Source organism: Falco punctatus (assembly GCF_963210335.1).
Source record: "Falco punctatus genome assembly, chromosome: 9".
Lineage (NCBI taxonomy): Eukaryota > Metazoa > Chordata > Aves > Falconiformes > Falconidae > Falco > Falco punctatus.
Window position 1 is genome coordinate 53141763 of NC_137589.1, and position 21923 is coordinate 53163685.

General features: G+C 49.0%; 2 protein-coding genes across 7 annotated transcripts in view; both read left to right on the plus strand.

Annotated features, from left to right (window-relative positions):
* The first annotated feature begins 24 nt into the window (after window positions 1–24).
* On the plus strand, window positions 25–4376 carry NAIF1 (nuclear apoptosis inducing factor 1). Its single transcript, XM_080401128.1, has 2 exons — window positions 25–1094; window positions 1775–4376. The coding sequence occupies exons 1-2, from the start codon at window positions 584–586 to the stop codon at window positions 2236–2238; spliced, it is 975 nt and encodes a 324-aa protein (XP_080257254.1). The 5' UTR covers window positions 25–583; the 3' UTR covers window positions 2239–4376.
* Window positions 4377–10406: 6030 nt separating this feature from the next.
* Window positions 10407–21923, plus strand: part of EEIG1 (estrogen-induced osteoclastogenesis regulator 1) — a 38643-nt gene continuing 27126 nt past the window's right edge. The window contains exons 1-2 of one of the 6 annotated variants that reach the window (XM_080401125.1): window positions 10407–10548; window positions 11986–12619. In XM_080401125.1, the coding sequence (XP_080257251.1) occupies window positions 12459–12619 (161 nt within the window). In that variant the 5' untranslated portion in view covers window positions 10407–10548; window positions 11986–12458. The other 5 variants (XM_080401124.1, XM_080401122.1, XM_080401123.1 and 2 more) reach the window with 5 other exon arrangements.

Genomic DNA, 21923 nt, shown 5'->3' on the forward strand with positions numbered 1-21923 from the left:
CGCGGCGCGTATCCGGTATCTTTCACAGTGGGAGGGGGTGTTTTTCTGTTTCGATGGACGCGAGATGTACCCAATAGAGCTAGAGCGGGGAAAATCAGGGGCGGGCCCAGCCCCTCTTCGGCCTCACGCAGGCCCAGACAGGCGGCGAGGCGGGGCCGTCTCTCGGCCACCCGATGGGCAGCGCTGCTAGCCAATGACAGTGCGGCACTGAGGGCGGGAGGCGAGGCCTCCACCTGACGGGCAGGCGGGCTGCCCTATCAGACGGGGCAAGAAAGGGGGCTGATTCTGGAAGCCATTACGCCAGCGTTGCAGGGTGGAGGCCGTTGAGCGGGGCTTGCTGGCTGGCGGTGGTACGCAATTTGCGTATCGTTAGCGGTGCCAAGGGGGGAGCGGGGGGGGGACGGACACCTCCAGGCCCTGAGGGGCCTCGGGGCCCCCCTGTTGTCCCTGGCCGCGGGGGTGACCAGGCCTGGGGGGCCCTGCCCCCCCTCGGCCCTGCCCAGCCTCCCCCAGGGCCCCCCGGGCCTGGCCGGGCCCCCCAGGCCTGTAGGTGCCCCCCAGTGCCCCCTCCCCGGTGCCCCCCATGGCCATGGCGTCGCCCCCGGCACCCCCAGCCAAGAAGCGGAAGATGAACTTCTCAGAGCGGGAGGTGGAGATCATCGTGGAGGAGCTGGAGCGAGGCAAGCACCTCCTCATCAACCACTTCAACGCCGGTGTGCCCCTGGCTGCCAAGGCCGCCGCCTGGCATGACATCCTGCGCCGCGTCAACGCCGTTGCCACCTGCCACCGCGAGCTGCCCGAGGTCAAGAAGAAGTGGTCTGACCTCAAGACTGAGGTGCGACGCAAAGTGGCCCAAGTCCGGGCTGCCATGGAAGGGGGAGGCGAGAGCCAGAATGGCAACGGCAATGGGCCAGAGAGCGAAGACCCGACAGGCGCTGCAACCGCCCCAGTTATCCTCACCCCCATGCAGCAACGTATCTGCAACCTGCTGGGAGAAGCCACCATCATCAGTTTGCCAAGCGGGGACTGCAGTGCAGGTGACAGTACCGAGATACCCATCACCGCGTCAGCCACCACGGTCACCTTGACCCAGAGTGAGTGCTGCGCCTGCTGAAGATGCTCTGTTCTGAATTGGAAGGTCATATAGGGGGCCCTGACACCCACCTGCCAGGAGCCGTGAGCCCTGTATGGGGAAAGCCCCAGCAAAAAGGAACCGCGGCGCCTCTGTAACGAAAATGCCATTCCCAGTATGTCCTTGTGCTGTAGGGGATTGGCTGCAAAATACGCACGTGCCGAAAGTCAGCTTTGATAGTGGGGCTCGGCCTTAAAAAAAGGGAAAAAAGTATCCTTTGCACCTTATAGATTCTTCAGTCCCCCTCACTGGGGACAAAAGCAGGAGGAGAAACATCTCCAGGGCTGACTTTCCAGTCTTCCCCAAAGAGCAGCTGTCCTTCTGACAAGTGCCATTCTGGGTCTTGCCTTTGCCCCTGTGTCAGTTGGTTAATGCTACATGGAAAGATTGTTCTGAACTGGAGGTCAAGAAATTATTTTGTCTAGACAGATATGGCATGCCCAATTCCTTTGGGCCGTACAGCCTAGAAGGAAGCTCAATGAGGGTGGAGTAGACTTAAATAGGTCATTTTGTGCATTGCTGTTCATTGTATGTTATCTCACTGAGCAGGCAGTATTCCTGTGATATTCTTTGAATAGTCCTGTAGATAAAAATCCCCGTATGGCAGCTACTTCTTACTCCCTTTCTGTCCTTTGTTCTCAGTTCCTGCAGAGACAACCTACCACAGTCTGGAGGACGGAGTTGTGGAGTACTGCACAACAGAAGCCCCCACCACAGTCACCACTGAAGCACCCTTGGAGATGATGGCGCATCAACACGAAGTCTCTGCAAAACCCCAGGAGCTGAAAAGCCGAATTGCTCTGAACTCAGCCAAGCTCTTGCAGGAACAGCGAGTGACCAACTTGCACGTGAAGGAGATTGCCCAGCACCTGGAGCAGCAGAATGACTTGCTTCAGATGATTCGTCGCTCTCAGGAGGTGCAGGCATGTGCCCAGGAGCGGCAGGCACAAGCCATGGAAGGAACACAGGCAGCACTGAGTGCCCTTATCCAAGTCCTCCGCCCCATGATTAAGGACTTCCGTCGATTTTTGCAGAGCAATACACCCAGTCCATCGGTCACCACTGACCCCAGCCAGACAGGGCAGCAAGATGGCATGATCCAGTGAAAGAAACAGTGATGGAGGTTTAGGTTGGATATGAGGAAAAATGTCTTCACCGGAAGTGTTGCCAAGCACTGGAACAGGCTGCCCAGGGAGGTGGTAGAGTCACCGTCCCTGGAGGTGTTTAAAAGACATGTAGATGTGGCACTTAGGGACACAGTTTAGTGGTGGGCTTGGCAGTGCTGGGTTAACGGTTGGACTCAATGAGCCTAAAGGTCTTTTCCAACCTAAACAATTCTATGGGACATCTTTCTTGGAAAAAAACTGCCTGTGCTGCTGGTGGACACAGGGAGTGAGGGATGCTAGCTCTTGTCAATGTGAAATGGCTCGCCTTGGAGACTTGCTGAGCCTAGAAAGCTTTCTCTGCTAATCTTATGCTCATCTGCCTTTTCAGACTCATCATACAGAGTCATAGCAGGATGTGTAATAAACGAGAAACTTAACATTGGTTGCTTTTTTCCTCAAACAATAGATTTATTTAAAAAAAAAATATTTTTTAATTTCTGTTTGGAAAAACCTCTCCTGAGTATGACACCTCTCTATTTCTCTCTCTCAAGATCTGCAGCCTTTAACTGACTCCTAAGGTCAAGAGTCTTGTTGTGATATCACAGTACTGCAGCTGCCAAGGTACAGTTACCATAAACAGTAATGCACGGTAGTGAATGCGTTTCTGTCTCTTGCTGAAAGCATTTACTGGAAACGTGGTACCGGATGTGGTATAACCTTCTCTCTGCACTGGGAGTTACGGCTACTGCCCTTACAGCGTGACATCCACCCCATGCAGACCACCACCAAGCCTACATGCAGTTTAAATCCCACCCACATCCCCCAAGGATATGAAATAGTGCATTCTCCTCATGTTCCATCTGCATGCGGTCATGAAATTTCACTGTAAACTTGGTGGATGTGATGAAAATTTCATGTCTTGTTACCAGATACTGTCCTGGGATATGTATTGGAGCAATGTCTTGCCTGTCTCAGCGTAGTTAATACACAAGGGCCTGGGTGAGTTTTGCTCAGGTGGGTGTAACAGGTGAAACTCCACCTCTGTCTCATCTGTATCATTTGTCACCTCCATAATACCTTGATTCATCAAAGTGGACCCGGACTACAGAGTGTCAGCCACACAGTAATTCCCAGCATTTAGGAGTTTGTCAGCAACTGATTTAATTGAGTGAATTTTGAAGCATTATTTGGTTCTGCTGGTGGCAGCAGTATTTGTTCTGTACTTGTTAGGAGCTGGAAGCAAGTACAGCTGTTCTTTGTTCGTCTGCTAGCTGGCTTCGAGTGGCATTCTGAGAAATGGGTGTGAGGTTCACCTAACTATTTTCTTACCATTATACAGGGTGAAACAACATTGCAACCACTTTTCTCTTCTTTGAGGTGTTCAGACTGTGGGGCTTGGTCCTCAATGGGAAAGCTTAGTTTCACAGGATGGTGAACACAATTCTCACAGACTTCATAAACTTTCAGATTAAAGCTCCACTTGTACATACATGGAAGCAAACTAAAAAAAAAAAAAAAAAAAGGAAGCATAACTCTTCTTCTCCCTGTACCTTGCAAAGTGTGTCACATTTCACAGGCTTGTTGCTTGCCAGATACTACTTTTGAAATAGAACTTTTTGAGAGCTGGTATTTGCTTGCTGTTAAGTCTCCTTTAGGGCTGAGATGTGGTGAACAACAACTGATGAGGGAGTGAATTTGCACAATCAAATTAAACCTTTACACAGCCTTTTATGGGGGGATGCTGATGGGGGGACCCTGGTTAGAGTAGCCGGTGAGGAGGCTACCAGTGCCCGTCTCTGGCCTTTATTCATCTCCCCTCACCTGCAAGTCTGACAGGGGAGAAAAGGATGGTGCAGAGAGAAGGATTTGGCCCCTGGAAGACTCCTGACCCTTTGGCACTGACATCTCAGTGCTGAGTCAGGGCAGCATCAGCTGCGTCTTCCCACCGTGTCCAGCATCTCACTACATGAGTAACACTTGCCTGACTCTTCCTCTCAGACTTCACGGATTTAAATCAATTGCTCAACTGAAATTTATTTTTAAAGTGGAAACTATGTCATATGTGCTGGTTTACCTCATTTGTGTAATGTTCTCTCCTTTACAAATATGAATTTTAATAAAAATACGGTTTTGGTAAACAGGCTGTTTCAGTTCATCAGTATGCTCCAGGGCAAAAATGAGTTTGCGACAAGTTTGGCACACAGAATCCTCGCTGAGAAGAGGCCAAAGAAAGCTGTGAACAGCCACGTGTCACAGTAGCTTCTTGTCATTTGTGAACTTTGTGGCCTTGTATTTACGTAATTACGGTCTTTTTCAAATAACAGCTTTTACAGCCTTACCTTGCAGCAGTAATTTCATTGTGTATGCCAGATTACTGAAGTATACTAATCTTCCAGCTGCTCAGAAGTTGCCACAGTAGCCTAAAGTGATGCATGAAGTACCAGCCTTTGGCTTTAAATTGCAGCGTGCATTTTTACAGTGACTAAACACTTAACCTGTGTTACTGTTTCACAGGAGTAAGCCTGTTGCCCTTGGAACCACCCATTTTTCTTGTCATTTCGGGATAATTGCAGAGCTTAGTCAAGCCAGCAGCATTCAGGTGCAAGTTCCAGGTACACATTTTTGTCTCATTAAAAAGATGTAGCAACATTTTAACTATAGGGTGAGCAGTGCCATGAGGGGCTTGGTTATTGCTCATGACGAGGTCATCAAATTTGGGGAGGGAGAAGTGTCCCTTGAAGTTAAAACCAGGAGGAACAGGTAAACAGGGTGCTTACAGGGTGGACGTACATGAGCAGGGCATTCAACTAAACAGAGAACTGGTGCCCAAGCAGAACAGAAGTTATGAGGTAACATCTATAGATGTTCATTTGTGCTCCTCTACTGTTCTTTTTGTAACTAGAGATTTGTTTTCAGCATCCAGAGCTGGAAAGAGCTGTGCAGGGATGTTCTGCTTCAGAGTACCTCAGAGGTGAGGGCAAGCAGCCAAGCAGTGAACAGCACCCTACGTACTCGCTGGAGGAAGTTTGGTGAGGGACTCTTGGTGGGTCAGAAGATAATCCTTGCAGCAATGGGAGGCAGCGGTCGAGCTGCTTGCAGCACCACTGGCTGCTTGAGGAGCAAAACTGCTTGTGATGTGTGCAGCTCAGGCACGGCTTTCCAGGAGATGGCACTGCGCAACGGGGCGAGGCGCAGGGATCTGAGCTGCAGCGAAGTGCTGCGCACTGCAGGGCCCTGGCAGGATGGTCCCAGAAGCGACCCTTACCCTTGTCATCCAGGCCTTTTGTGATCCTCCTTGCTCTTCTCACTGATGAATCTTTTCAGGACTGAGAGTCCAGAGAGGAAGAAATTAAACGGGTAGAGCCCAGCGATGAGGAACACTGGTACCCCTAGGAAAGCCAGGATGCCTGGGAACACAAACTGGGTCCCTCTGCTTCCTGCAAACATGGGCAGAGGGCACAGAGATGGCGGGAGCTCACGCCTCTGGGATGAGTTCACTGCAGAACTGAATGGGCATGCACAAGATAAAAAGAATATTAATTCTTCAGTTATAAACAAAGGGACAGATTTTAAGATTTTTTAGAAGACCACACACAAATATATGTTAGTATCCCACAAGTACGGCACACTGCCATAGCTACAACACAGGTCTGGGACCAGATCCCCCTGGGACAGAATTATATTACCCAATTACCTTTACCTCCTCCAGCATGTTTTTTACAGTTTGTCAAGCCTTTTTGGCAAAGCGTTTTTCTGTGGGTTTTTTTGTTGGTGGTTTTTGGTTGGGTTTTTTTTTTTCTGTGGCCATCTGAGAGGCTACTGCCAGCAGGTAGTCGGCACAAGTGTGGACTGTTAAGTCTGAAAATTGAAGCATTTAAGAGTCTTTATCTTTCTTGAAAGCATCTGACAAGAAGCTTCATGGGAATGATCATCACAGCTTCCAAGCTGTGTTTTGTGAGCAGGAATGAAGCCCACATGACCTGCAAACTGTTTATGAGCCCTTGGGTCCCAGCCCTGCAGGGTGATTAACCCAAGGCAGAAGCCCAGCCCCAGCAGGGACAGTTTCTGTTGCCTCTGCTGCCTGGGATCCCAAATTAGAGGCTGCCCTGTCAAGTGGGAACCACAGACTTAGAGTTGTTTCTGCTGTGTTTGGGGTAATAGCGGCACTTGTGGGGCTGTAGCCAGAAGCAGAGAACCAGTGGGAGAGCCCACGGCTAGCAAGTCTCTTGTCTGGCAGAGTGCTGAAAGTGACACTTGGGATACAGACACAGGATAATGCTTAATAAACACAACAAGCCTCAAGGCAAAGTGGATCCCAGTCTGCAGATTTTGGAAGGGGCAAACCAGCTCCAGTTCCACTGACAGGCCTCCTGGGAAGAAGCACAGTCCTGCCACACATTCCCAGGACACACTGTAGCAGACATGAAAAACAGTATACAAAAAAAGCCAGGCAGCTGGATTTTCAGGTCTAGCCACATGTTTGGGGAAAGGAATCCACCGACTCCAGATTCCTGCATTCCCTTTGTCTCTATAGATAACAGGATCCCCTGTCCTGGCAGGCCAGAATCCCACTGTGCAGGTGTGTCCTTTGCATGTCCAACAGGAAACCCAGCCTGGCACAGAAAGTGAAACAGTTCCTGGCCTTTATGATGATTTCAGTTAAATACGGAACTAGTGAAAAACACAAGCAGAACAAAGCAGAGCTCACAGCCTGTTATTAAATAACGCTGAGAAGGTGCAAGCTTGGAATAACTCCACACCGTAGGATAATCCTGTGTAATGGGGATAGGTACCCATTCCCCTCACAGGGTTTCCAGCAGCCTGCACACTACAGATGGGGCTTATACCACTGCAGTGCCCTGCCCCAGGGGCCTGTACCCCCTGCCCCATTTCGGGAGCTCTCCAACATGGGTCTGGCCCCCAGCTCTGGGGAGGGCAGCCTTCTGCTGCAGGCTGGGCACCCACAGCTCCCATGCAGCTCCTTAGAGCAGGTGCCTTGCAGGTGCTCGGCCACCAGCAGTGCGAAGAACAGATTTATAACATAAAGCATTGTGTGGTAATCTTTTCTTTTTGGATGATGAGGCTGAAAGATCACTAAAGTTATTATAACAGAGGTTACAGGTGTAATACAGGAGAGCTGTCGCGGCAACGTGTATAATTTAATTTTCAAACTTTAATAATTTGGCTGCTAGGACAAATGGATTACCATGATGACGTTTTCCAGAGGAAGGTGCTGATGATGTAGTTTACAGGGCTTGATGATTTGCTCATGTATCTGGGATTCCCCTGGGATTAGAGATTGAATTTGATGGCTCACCAGATGCATTACAGAATCTAACTCGTTTCACCTCGCTTTTTGTTCCTTATGAATTTACGTTGCCTTGTTTCATCCCTGCTGCTTTATCTCACTCCTCGAAGCGACGAGGCAAGAAAAGCATCTGTTCCTGCTCACTCACAATCCCGAGGCCAGCAGAGCAGAGAGATGCCAGCCCCTGGCTGGCGAGACACACTCCTCCAGCGATAGCAGAGGTAGGGTCAGACTTAACTGCAGAGCCCAAACAGATAAATTATCCCAGACTGATAAGACAATGCTCTGAGCCAGCAAAAGTCAAGGAAGTCGTGGCAGCACTGGGGAGGGGCACCAGCAAAGGCTTAGATCAGGGAGAGCACAGGGCAGGGATGCAGCTGAGGTTCACAGAGCAGAGGTGAGGTGGGCACAGTGGGGCCAAGGTTGTAAAGGAGAAATCAACAACTTCGGAGCCTGGGGTAAGCAGAATGAATACATATCGGAGTGCCCCGTTCACACACACAGAGCCCCTCAGTGAATGGATTGGACCTGGCTCAGAAAAGAATACAAAGACAGTGGAATGGTGGATGCATGGAGGTACCCTGCACCCACATCCTCTCTGTGGTGCCTCTGTGGGGCTCTGGCTAACTCACCCACGCACAGATCAGCAGAGGCACGTTCAAAGGACCACTGTCCCTTTAAAAAATGTGAATTTGTCCAGAAACGTCCAGAAACAATTAGCAGCATAAACACAGAAAAATCAGCAGGGTGAATTTTGAACTAATGAAGATTTAATCTCTAAGTCATGAGACTGCATTTGTTAGGAAAATATACATACCCCTGAGAATCCAGCTACAGTTGCTATATTACACACTGTTCAGCAGCACACTGGGCACCTTTCCAAAACCATTTATTTTTAACATTAGTCACATTATTCAATTAATTATAAAAACGCTGAGGTTTTCAAGAGACATTTCTGATAAAACTGCAGAGTAAATATGTATGAGAACAGCAAGGATTAAAATTTCTGTAAACTTTAGCATTTGGGGCTGTTGCTATAAACAAGAAAAAGTCCTCCAAGGAGGTTACTTATCAGAGTGAATCATACCAGATAACACAAAGCCTCCTCCCACACCACAAACAGAGATCATTTGTCCTTTACCTAGTGATGGAAGCAAAAGATTGACACACATGTCAGCAGTATGCTCAGAGAATGAGAAGTGTGAGGACTGGGCTGGATTCTTCAGATGCTTCCAGCATTCAAGCATTCCAGCTTGGCAAATATCAAATATTTAGCAGACTGAGCTCTTTCCCAATAAACTGAGAAACAGAAAGCAAAAAATCCCAGCCCATCTCTATTTCTTCAGGCCTTGAAAACACCAGATATCAATTGATGGAACAATTCAAGCCCTGCCTTTAAAAGCAGCCTCCACAAACCCTGCTGTATGGGAAGACTGGTATCTCCTGAGATGATTTCACTGTACCAATATGAAATGTTCTCCCAGCAGTCTGTGCATCTGCTTAACCTGGTAAGAAAGAATCATAACAGCACATTTGGCTTAATCCAGTTTTTAACTTCTATCCAAGCACGTTGCCATACACTTTACTAGCAGACTTTTTTTTTTTTTTTTTTTGAAGGCTCACATTGTGGTAGAATTATTTGATAGCCCTGATATCGTCTGCATAGATGGCAAAGATTAAAAGCAAGGAGTCTGGGCATCAAAGCCTGGCAAAGAGAGCAAGGACTCCCAGGCTTTCATCCAAGCTTTGCCAGACATGCAAATCGGCCTTGGGAAAAGTCTCTCCCATATGAGCCTCAACTTCTCTGCCACAGAGGCTCTTAGGCATATCCCTAACTTTAAAAACCAGGCAAATCATGTTGTTGATTGCAGACTCCTTCAGGACAAGGAGAGACATTTTGTTCTGCTTGCCCTTAAATGATGGAATCCCGCCTAACCAGGGAACCCAGCCACAGCACAGGACACAGCAGCAGCACATAATAACAGGGAGCCATTTTGATGAAGAGATGTGTTTAACTGGTTGCCACATCTCACACACGGAGGGTGAGACTCCAGCTCCCGGCCCTGCCTTGTGCTGCCCGCAGGGGTGTGCGGTGCCAGGGCTTCCCTCCTGCACCAGGCCACCCAGCCCAGCTGCTGGTCAGCCTGACCCACAGCCCGCTGTGTGGTACCCGGTGGCACAGAGAGGACAGGGCGGCCATGCCACCATTTGTGAGGTGGCACACAGACAGCACATGGGACATGCTTACTGGGAGAGATATCACCGGGAGATGCTTGAGCAAGAAAGGCACTGAGAGATGGACAGGGCAAGCGGTCCTGGCAGTCCAGAAGCAGCGCTGAAGAGGACGCGGAGAGGCCCCATCTGTCACGAGCTGCATCCCCATCACCTCAGCCCAGGCAGGGGCACCCTGACTGCTGGCTCCAGGGCCCGAGGCCTGCCATCACCTCAGCCAGCCTGCTCCAGCCCCCTCACTCCAGGGGCTGCTCGGCCTGCGCAGAGGCTATGGGACACCCTGGGGAGGTCGGAAGGCCCAAGGAACCCCCCTGCCCGGCAGCCACACGACTGGCCATGCAGCCAGGCCGAACCGCGCTCCCCCCACCCACCCCGCTGAGGCGACCGCAGCCGCAGATTCCCCCGCTTCCCACCCACCGCCTCAGCCAGGAGGCGGGCCCTACCGCAACCGGCAGCCTCCGCCTCCAGTCCCCGCGCTTTCCTCCCCGCCCCGTGCCGGAGCAACCAATAAAATCTTGCCTCCGTCGGCCCACCGCTTTACTGCTTGCCCAATCGAGTGCCGCCGCTCCCGCGCTGCCCTCCCCGCTCTCGGGAGAGGAGGGGGTTACGTAGTGACGGAGTGGTATTCCCGAAGCGCGGGGGTGGCGTAGCGCTGCTGTGGGGCTGCCTGCGGTGTTGGCGTAGCGGCCGCAGTTGGCGTAGCGCTGGCAGAGGCGGCTGTGGCGGGGAGCAGCGGTGGTTGTGGCGGCCGTGTGAGGAGAGCGCAGGAGGTGCGAGCAGGGCCGGGCAGGCACCGGGCCGGGACCGGGCAGGCACCGGGCCGGGACCGGGCCGGCACCGGGCCGGGACCGGGCCGCAGGTCGGTGGAGCGGGCCGGGAAACGGCCTAGACCTCCTGTAGGTCAGCTCATGATTGAGGGGCCGGGAGGGGGGCCGAGACCTGGCTGCAGCTCGGTACGTGGTTCATGAGGCCAGAGCCGGGCTGCGGCCCGGCCACAGCCCAGTGCCTGACCCTGGGGCTGGGAGAGGGGCAGAGACCTGGCTGCAGTTCGCTCCGTGGCTCCGCCGGGCCGGGAAGCAGGCTGAGACCTGGCCGCCGTTCAGTGCGTGGCTCTGAAAGTGAGCCGAGACCTGACCGCAGCTTAGTGCATGGCCCAGGGGTGCTGGGCACAGGCTGCGACCTCCCCGCAGCCTGCTGCGTGGTCCCCAGCACCCGAAGGTGGGCTGAGACCTGTCCGCATCTCGGTGCACAGCGCAGGGGGCTGGACGGCAGGCTGAGACCCAGCGGCAGCTCGGTGCAGGGGCAGAGAGGCTGGCTGCGGCTCACGGAGGGGGCTGGTGGTACAGGGCCATCGCCAGTGTCACCCCTCGCTCCGCTCTTAGGTGGTGGCCGCAGGAGAGGGGTGCCTCAGCAGAGGTGCCTGGGCCCCGGCACAGCGGGCAGAGCCGGCTGGATTCGCCCGCTGCTGCCTGAGCGGGAGAGGGGCTGTAACACGCACCCCGGAGCTCTGCCTGCGTTGGTTTGCAGTCAGTAATGGTTAGTATCGGCGAGGATTGTTTACTGCCGGGTGTTCATAACCTCGCCCCTTTTAGATGCTAATTATCTTTTGCCTCCCTGGCTTAGGTGTTTCGTAATTGTGTAATGAAATTACCATCTCCAGCCCCAAAACTGTCCTGTGCAGGGCAGGGCTTGGTGTGGACCTGGTGCTGGGCGAAGGCAGTGTATTCGGTGGGCCTGGCTATTGGACAGCCAGATGACCTGATTCGGTTGTTACACTGTGTAATGTGGAGCAGACTGCCTCCCCCGCTCCCTGTGCTGCTTTCTCCGTTTATAAGATACAGGTGCTAACACTTAGAGCTGGTTGGAAATACAGAAAAGAAACAGATTTTTGCATATCTTGAGATGGCTCTTGTTAGACTACCTGTTAGACTGAGCTTACTTTATAAACTGCTTCTAAAGATGATGGGTGAAAATAGAGCTGATTTTTATTAGCTGCTTTGCAAAACAGAAATTATAAGGGGGATGACAACAGTGAAGCTTGCTGTAGGCAAGAAGGGGAAAGAGGATGTTGGGGCCAGGCTAATTGGGGCCATACCTCTTAAGACTGGTATGAGCCTGGACTGAATATTACCCATCCAAACAGGTTTTAGAGGAGGAGGAGGAGCCCAAGACTGGCTGGGACTGATTTACTCATTTCCCTCCCAAAGGCTGACCCGAAGACCTGCATCAAGCAGTTGCACAAGAGGAGGTAGAAACTGGAAGCTCTCTGAATGTGCTGCCCGCAGACTTAAGGCTTCTTCAGAGACTCAAGATGACTTCTCACAAGAGATGCTTTCTGGAGGGGTTGTGCTGAAGTCAGAGCACTGCAGCCTGTAACTGGGACAGCTCCGGCTGGTCTGGAGCTGAGACAGACTTCTCTCCCTCCCTTTTCCCTTGGAGATGTTGCAGAGATTTAATCTGACCTCTTCCTCCTCACCTGAAGACTGCCGTGGCGATGATCCCACAGCCAGATCCGACCACCAAAGAGAAGAGAATTGTGCGTTTGAAGCTGGGCCGTCGTTGTAACTGAACTGGAATTTACTCCCTGCTTGCGCTCCTGGAACGAGTGCCGTTCCTCTGCTTGTCTGTGTGTGTTTTGAGCCGCTCCTCCCTGAACTTGTTTGGAATTCCTGGGCTTTCCATGCTGAATTTGCCCATGGCTTTCCTGATGAAGAAGAAGAAATTCAAGTTTCAGACAAGTTTCACTCTAGAAGAGCTGACTGCTGTCCCCTTTGTGAATGGGGTTCTGTTCTGCAAAATCAGGCTGCTAGATGGAGGAGACTTTGCTAGCTTATCTACCAGGTAAGAAGCTGTTGCAGATTTGCTTCCTGGCTGTGTTTCTTTCCCTGGTTATTCTTCACTTGAGCAGTTTAGCATATGGCTACCATTTGCCTGCCCCTTGATGGTATTTTAATAGTTCTGTTGTAGGGCCCCACATGCCACATCATTCTCCGGAGCAGGGGAAGTACATAGCTGGAGAGCTCTGAACCTGGGTGGTGTTGGCTGATCAGAGCTGGATTGAATTTTTCAGAGATGTGGGGAGGGAGCGGGAGTTCACCCCTCTGAAAGGGATTGGGGTTTGCGGATGAAATCGTCCCTTCCCCACTTCCTTGCCCAAGTTCTCATGCACTATTTCAGATCCTATGCTATATTGTTTTCATGCCTGACTTGAAACTCAACTCTGCAGAAAACTGTATCTAAGCAAACCAACCCTTCCCAACTTTGGTTTCCCCCTTTGATTCTGAATTATTGCTCTTGGTAAGAGTGGAAGTAGCTTGCTTTGCATTGCAAATTGCTGTGCAAGGGAAATCTGCTGCCTGGAGTCAAAGTTGTCAGTGTTAAAGACACGGTTTATCTCCTTAAACTGATACCATTGCATCTCCAAGTTTACAGCTGCAGTATTTTCTTTTTTTATGTAATCTGTCATATTGGAATCGTTCTGCTGCACGTCTTAGAAGATTGTTTTGCCATCATGTATTGGCATTTCTCTGACTCCTTCAGGCAGGTCTCTCCCCACTCCTGCTACTAATTGCTAATAAAAACTTGCTTTGTTTCCAACTGTGCACATAGCTTATCACCAGCAGTATGCAAACGTGAATTCCATAACAGCCCAGACTTGCTTTCTTTCTGCCTCAAGATGTGAAGGAAACCTTCAGTGGCTTTCAAAACTTGTTTTTTTGCTTTCCTGAGTGACTGCTCAGTTTTAAAGGTACAAGATTAGTTTGTGCTAGCTGTTAACTGCTTTATCCAAAAGCTAAAGCCTGTTTTGGTCTGGTTTTCCTCTTTGGGGTGCTGTACACTGAGCTTTCTCAGGAGAGATTTTACTGGGTAAGCGTAAAACATTTCTGTCTGGCAAATAGAAGTGGTAGGGCATTGCTTAAAGCTTGGTTTTTCTTCCAGAGGCATGATGCAACCTCATTTGAAGTCTGTAGAAGCCGTGGGTGTGGAACACCTCCAAAAATGGACTTTGAATTAATTTCTCTTTTGAAGAAAATCTATCAAAAGAGCTTTTCCTTACAGTGTTCTCCCCTGAGGCTAGATCCTTGGGTTTGATGGAAGCAGCTTATCTAAGGAATTCAAACAGTATGTGAACTTGGAAACAAATTAACCCCTCTGCTTCCTGGAGTCATAGTGAAATGAGTTGAACTGGAGGATGTCTCAGGAAAAGCCTGTGCTGACAAATGTCGATCTTCCTCTCCTTGTCATCCCTGAAAGCAGCTTCTAAGAGCTGTCACTGGGGTTTGCTGATGCTGCCAGCCGTTTGGATTGTATTGAGTTGTTTTCTGAGCTGGCTGAGCTTCAGCAGTTTGCTCAGTGCGGTGCAGTGCAGATGTGTTCCAGCAGCAAAATCGTCTGTAATTTAAACCAAATGCATACATTACTCTCAACCAGCTCGATTACTTATAAACGAGCGAAGGGGAAGTAGGCTGTTGTGTTTGCCGCTTTTCCCCTAACCTGTCTGTACTCTAACTGAAAGCACATGGAAACCTGTTCCTGCTTGAAAAGTTTCAGGTCTCAGTGGTATTGAGTCATTTGACCTTTTCCAAATATTTTCCCCAGTTGCAGTTAGAGAAACCCCAGGAGGGATGAATTTCCAGGAACACTGAGGAGAAGAGTTACTGTGCGGAGAGGCTCCTAGGTCATGCCTTGGCTCTGTTCTGTGCTCCTCTAGTCATTTCCATGACCTTTTTCATACTCCTTCGATCTGGGAAAAGATTAAAGGGAAGGACATGCTGCATCCATGTTGTGTTAGAAGTCTGTATGTTATTTAAGATCTGTGATTGTGTCTCTGAAACCCACTGCTTCCAAAAATGATTGTGTTTGAGGTTGTAATGTCTGTCAGGTCACCTTATGTGAGCTGCTTATGTAAAAAAAATCTGGTGTTTGCTTTGCAATCGATTTGGGCTTCTTCAGCAGTCTGTGGCAATAGGAGGTACGTAGTTGTGATCGAGCAAACCAGTAGCTGGTTCTGCCCGTGAGTTGTCAGCGAGCTGATCTGAACAAGGTGTCCCATGATGTTTGGAGTCTGTACACAGGGGGGATAAGTAGGTGTAGGAGCCTTTCATAGGACACACTAAGTCACTTTTTCATCAGTTAAGTGACCTATGATGTGGAAGAAAGAGTGTTGCCTGAAAATGTAAGAATCTCCAGAGACAGATTTTTTTTTTCAGATTATTTACAATAAACTTACTTGGCAGCTTGTGCATGTCTGTGGCAAGAGGTGGGGATATGAGATATATATCCAGTGAGTTGCTAGGTGGCACTGGGTTAATTTGACCTGTGAGCAGAGCAGAAGTGGGAGGCTGTACTGCTAGCTGTTGCCCATCCTGGTCCCAAGTCCACTTCAGCCTGGGCTGCGTGTACCTGCTGCAGCCTGCCGCTGTGGGTCTGGTGGGGCACACCCCGGGCCAGGACCCCCTCTCAGGCTGTGAGCTGCTCACACCTCTGCTGCCCAGGCTGGGACAAAGCAGCCTGGCTGGAGGGGAACTTGTCTGAAATGCATCAAGACTTAACGCTCTTAGGAATTCAAGGCACACTGGAAAAGGTCCAGGTCCTGTCAGCACATTCAGCTTTGGGGACCTGCCTCTCGGGTTTTCCGGTTGGTGTTTTTGTTTTTGGTTTTTTTTTTCCTTGGAGGCAGGTGCCCTTTTTCCACGCTTGCTGTGCTCAGACCTTGCATTAAACCATGGGTATTTTAGTGACAAAGTTGCAGCTGTAAATATCCTTTTGTTTGTCCTTTCTGCTTTGTAAAATCTCCTTACGCACTGGTGGGGCTTCTGAGGATGTCACCTGTTTCATTTTACAGTACTCTGCGTGAAAAGCATCTATTGTCTGTGGTTTATTGCCCTGCCGTTGGTTTACAGAAGCTGGTCTTCTGAAAATGCACCTGAGCCAGGTGTAGGCCAGGCAGGTGCACTATTTCCCCACCGAAAACTACCAATATATTCCTTGAATGGTATTAATCCAGATACTTAAATAGCACAACTGCCAGTGAATTCGGTTGCCTCCCAAGTATCTTTAAAAATAGCAGGCACAGAGCAGTAGGGATGTATTCATGGCAACAGTTTTTGTGAAGCAGATGGGCTGCTGTGTTTTGTACGTTTGAAGCTTTTTGGGGGAGTGCACATCTTTGTTCCTAGAGAGATGATACAATAAGCTCATCGGGAGGTTTTGGATCTATGGATCAACACAGGCAGGAGCCTGGATGTCCAAACGAGTGCCTAAACTACAAGTTGATGTAGTATGTACATGTACATCTTTGGGTATCATAGACGAGGAAGACTTGATTAAATTTCCACCCACTCCTCTCCGCTTACAGTGTCAGTTAATGTTGAGTGACAGCCAGATGCTCTTTACCTCAGTGCTGATTGATTTCTGGCTGCATGTTGGCAGCGAGCGTTACCGGTGCATGATGTGAAGGAAGTGGAAAGCCAGGTGTTATCCACAGACTCCTGACACTTCATCCTACATAGTTCTATTAGTGTGCCAACAGTTTCATTCTGGTATTCCTGGATTTGAAGGAGGGGATTGTACTCTGAAAGCCCCGGCTGACTTTAGAGGAAAGACTGTTGTGCATGAGTTGAGCAACTCTGAGGACATTTCCCACCTTCCTCATTGTCTTCTGGAGGCACTTCAGGCCATAATTCCTTTGGGACCGTGCTTTCCCAAGCACATGCAGCATTTCAGCTTTCTGATGCTGGCACTCCTGCACCAGTTTGAACCAAAGAACATAGTTTGTCTCCTGCAGCCCGGCAGCTGTTTACATGCAGGCTCAATCCATTAAGAGCTGACCCTGTTAGGGTGATCTGGCCTCGAAGTATTTCAGTACTGTAGCCTGAACAGAGAGTGTTCTTAGCCATGCAATTTTTAATTAAGTGAATGTGAAAGGCCACTTCCCACACTACATGCTTTTTGTGTCTGTCTGTCTGTCTGTCTGTCTGTAAAGCTGCACCCAGAAAGCCAAAGGAAACACTGATATTTGAGGAGATGCCTCATACTGATAGCTAGCTCCCTGTGGACTGAGGTCAGCTTTTGTGTTAAGTGTGGCTTTTTCGTCTCAATGTAGGTACAGACCTAAAGCTACTTGCTTTCTTCAGCTGGTGGGATGCAAGGCATCATTATGTCTTAGCGGTATACACGACTTTCTCATTTCTGAAGGACATAAATAAAGAGCGAGAAGCATTGCCCTGCTAACACAAGGCTGGTGATTCAGAAACTTTTGTGAAAGGAGGTGTAAGTCGTAACCACCTCTAAAATGCAGTTCTCAGTTGTGAGAGAAATCGACTAATTCACTGTCTTTACATAATAGTCACTGTGTCTGATGCTACAGGATCATTCAGGTAACTAGGTTCACCACATTTGGCTCTTTCAGACTGGGAATTTGTTAATTGTTTGGTTAATCAAAGACTAAAGAACTGATTCGGCCCAGTTGAGATCTAAACCTTCACCAGTGTGTGCCTTAAAAGAAGGGTTAGGTAACGAAATAGTTTCTTCTAGAGTCAGTGTCTTCAAGAGGGAAGAAAACTTGCTGCAGTGAAAGGAGAGGATCGCTGGCTGAGTTCTGCCTCTTGACTCGAGTGGGCTTGCCATGGTTTAGTAAAGGAAGGAACTCGGTTGTGGCTCTAAACCAGGGGTCCTCAAACTACAGCCCACGGGCCGGATACGGCCCCCCAGGGTCCTCAATCCGGCCCTTGGTATTTACAGAACACCCCCCCTCCACCCCCCCCCCCGAGCCGGGGGTTGAGGGGGGAAACCAAGCAGCCGCAGATGACTGCCTGCCACTTCATCCGCGCCGGCCCCCTGGTTAAAAAGTTTGAGGACCCCTGCTCTAAACCGTTCTCCTAGTTCCACGTTTTAGGATGATGCATGCTTGGCTCTATCCTCTGCTAGTGCACATGGTGTGATAGCATATTTTAAAAGTGCTTTTGTTACAAACATCTGAAAACGTAGACCTTCCCTATGTATATTTATATCCCTAATATACAGATCAAGAGAGTGAGTTTTAAGGCTTTAGAGCAGCTTCACATGCAAACATGCTTCTTTCCTAGCTGCACCTTCAGGAACGGGCTGGGGGTGTTAATGGAGAAGGCATTTGAATACAGCCTCTAGAAATGATTTGTAATAAAACATAACCTGTTTCAGGATAATATTAAGGCATGGTACCTGCATTGCTTGTGTTCTGAAATAAATACAGACACTAGACAGTAAAGGTGAGAAAAAGGGGTTTCATTCCAACGGTGTAGCTAAATGTAGGTGAAAGTTGTGAAAGCAGCAGCCTGGATGAGGTTTGACTTCTGGCAAGTGGAGCTGTTGGAAAAAGTGCAGAAGTGATACAGCACCGTGAGGTCTTGAGTTTACAGAGCATTTCTGTCGCCTTTTCTGTGCTCTGGCTGCTACACCTGCAGGGTCTGATGGCAGAGGCTTTGGGGTGGGTTGATTTTACTTTGTGTCAGACTTGCCTCCTCTTCCTGTTGCCGGTTGCTGCATTGGAGTCTGTCGCAAGACGAGCAGAATTACATTAAAACTTGCCTGCCGTGGGGGCTGTATCCTGTTGAGTAAAGAACAGTCTCTGTTCATGCTCTGACTGCTGTTGCTCAGGCAGGGGCTGCTTTGTTGACCAGAAGCTGTAATCTAAAGCCCTGTAACTGATACGCTGTGTGTACAGCATCAGTAAATACGTTCAGATACAGCCGGCTTTCAAACTTCCCCCTCATCACAGATTCTGAACTAGCATTGCTTTGACGGCTAACTCTTAGCAACAGCCTTATCTGCATGACTTAAGCAGCCCATGGCTCAAAAAATTACTCATTGGAAATTAATGTTCTACTTTGAGACTGGGGCCCAGTGGCCCACCTCATTTGCAGCATGGCAATACCATCAGCTCTGGCCAAGGATAAGGAGAGGTAGGAGAGGGTGCCTCCCGCACCTCTTAAGACATGTATTTATTTCTGAAATACAGGGGGAAACGTAAATGGCTTCCAGTCTGTTTATTTTTGTGCTCTTGAGCTGCCATCGGTGTTGACTCTAGCTTTGTAGCTGTATTTCTGAGGAATTCATGCGTGCCTTCAGGAGCCTGTGGTCTGACTGCACAGTGGTTGGTATTTTAATAGGCCATAAGTTGCCGCTGGCAAGTTGTTCTGGTACCAGTCTCTAGATAAATGAGGCAGGTACAGATTTATTCTTTATTATTATTTTATTGCAGGAAACTATATCTGGTAGTGTTTCAGGCAAGAACCTCCTGTCTCCCTCAGATCAGAAACCTCCCTCACTTCAAGGCAAGTCTGTATGCTTGCAAGCGTGGCAGAGAGGGATGGTGAGCTCTTGCAGCATCCACCTGTGCTCAGATCTGTAAGGTCTCATCCATGCAAGGACAGATGGATGTGGCTCTGGCAAACAGGATATGCTCTGCATCCTCTGTGGGCTGCCAGCTTTGTGCTGGGCTTGCAGCCTGCCCTGAAACTGGTCAGGAATTATTTTGTAGCTTATTATATAATAAAACATAAGCCTTTAGGAGTGCCCTGGACCAACGTTTGGATCCGCTTGTTTCTTCTGTAATGGCCTGTGACCTTGTTTCAGTAATCCATGCTGTAAAGGTGATTATTTCAGGTGTTACTTCAGGTGGCTGGATGCGTTACCCCATCCCAGTACCAACTGCTTACGCTGCATGATGAGAGGCCTTTTTTTTTTTCTTGCAGTTTATTCATACTATGCCAAGTGCACTTGCTGGGAGACACGATACACATCGCTATTGTAACTCCATACTTGGCATTGTGATGTCTGTCGTACCGTACAGTGGTACTCAGCATCTCAGTTTAGTCCCTGGGTTTGAAAGGCGCTTCCCACTAGACAAACAGTTGTGGCTGTGTTCACTGGATGAACAGCCGCCTTGTTTGGTGTATTTTTAATCTGATGAGCAAGAAAGGGAATTGTTCTGCGTGATTCAAAATTGCTGATCTTCATGGATGTCATTTTCACGTGCTTCTCGTGGGTCTCCTGTGTAGTTCAATTGATAAGGCTGATGAGGAAAAGATTGAGGAAATAAGATGGGGTTATGGGGATGAGGAAGAAAATTAAGAGGAAGCACATGGAAACTAGAGGATTGGGAGGAGGCAACTGAAGAGACAGGATGTTTGAGATAAGCAATAGCATATACAGTCAGTATAATGGATGCTTTCCCTGCAGACAGTAAGTAGCTGAACTGGCAAGAGAGCAGGATTATGCCTTTCCTTTGGCTGAATTTATCACAACTCATTGGTGAGAGGAGGCCTCGAAGGAGGTCCCATGTTGTAGTAGGAGATGGGACTGGAGCTAAAAATACTTACACTGCTGCATGCTTTATTCTAAATAAGAAATGAACCCTGTCTGTTCAACCTGAAAGCACAGAGGGTGCTTACATGGGAGGGAGGAGGAGAGTATATGGATTCACTGTCCTGGAAGGGCTAGAAAGCTGCAGTGCTAATTAGCAAAGGAGCTTTACAGACCTACAGAGACCATCACCCCTGCACGTGGTTGGTAACTAGCCTGAAATGTGCTCTCTGAAATGAACAGCTAAAGCTAGAAAAATTTCTTTTGGGATTGCCACTTCCTAGAGCTGCATGTTTGCCTCAGTGAGGCAGTGTACCAAATGTAGAAATTTAAGATCTTGTTCAGTGCCTTTCAGAAATTACCAAGCATTATGCTCCAGTCTGGCTTTGCAATGGAAAACCAAATCAAGGAACCCATAACAGGAAATCCCATGAAAGGGATGTGGCCTCGGGGTTTCATTGTGGGGTAGTCACATACCTCCATTTTGCGTCCAGAATAAAACTTCGTATGAAATGACTGTGGCAAGACGTTTCACTAATGGATATTGGGTTAATGATCAACAGACTCCTTCAGCCAGCTGCCATATGAAAGACCGGTCAGCACATGCCTACCTGTGCTCCTGCCTGCTGCCAGAGTTTCCTTTCCTCCTGAAATGCAAGTTGTGAGTGTGAGGAGTACAAAACAGGGAGCCCAGAGCGAACCCTGCCAAAGGTTTCCAGTTGCCTTGTTCTCTATCTGGTCACTTTTGTTTCCAGTTCTTAAGGGGTAGTATCGCTCATCAAAATAAAAATGCACATGGCCAGGAGAGGGGGAAGGAAAAGCTTGTCTGGAAAAACTCAGGCTTAGAAAATTACTTTTTTTCCCCAGCCTTGTATCAGACTTTCAGGCTTTATCCACCCTTGAAACAACAAAGGTGAGGTTGGGTGGGGTTTTCAGTGGATTTTTGCTCGGATGTGTAGAGGCTGGGAAGAGGGTTGCCAGCTTGGTTGTGTTTTTCACTGTGCTTTTTCTGTTTCTCTTGCTAGTCCCTGTTCTTCCCATTATCACCTAGACTGTGCCTGCATGTCACAGAATATGAGGGAGGAATCTAGGATATCTGTAATTCAGCAATGTTTCCAGATCTTTTAATGCTCCATTGCCTGGAACGGAACAATAGCATTCACACTTTGACGTAGATTTGCTGTACCAGGTCAGCCCCAGCTAGTGCAGTGTCCTGTTTCCAGTCTAAGCAATAAAGGCTGTTCAGAGGTAGTCCACTTGCCTCTGTTACAGATTATGCAGTAAGCCCTCTGCAGAAAAGCTGTTTCCTGGCTTCTATCAGCAGCCTGTTACGCTTTATCTCATACTTAGGTAACACAAAGCAATTGCATCTGCATAAATGTTGAATTCCTTTCAAGTGCAGTGCAGCTCATCTTTATGCCTTCAGTAGCCTGCAGTGCTCCTCGCACAAGGAAAGCCATGTTATGGAGAAGCATTTTTTCTAAAACTGCTTCTTACATTTGCTGCCTTTCTTCTTTGTTGAATACCCTTTTCCTGCTGTACAGGGAGTGGCTGATCGCACTCTGGCCACTGTTCTTTTTAAGGTCTGTTTCCGATGTAGGTTTATAGCAGTGGGTTTTCCTGCTTTCCATGCAAGTACCCCTGTTCTTCAAAACTAATCTGCATGTTGTCTTCCCCCTAGAAGTGAGGCATATGCATCTCCAATGCCATTTGCTCTCAGTAGGGGAGATGAAGGAAATGTGTCTGAGTACAGCTCGTAGTGACAGCCACAGAGAAGGTAAAAACTCTCAGTTCCTCAGAA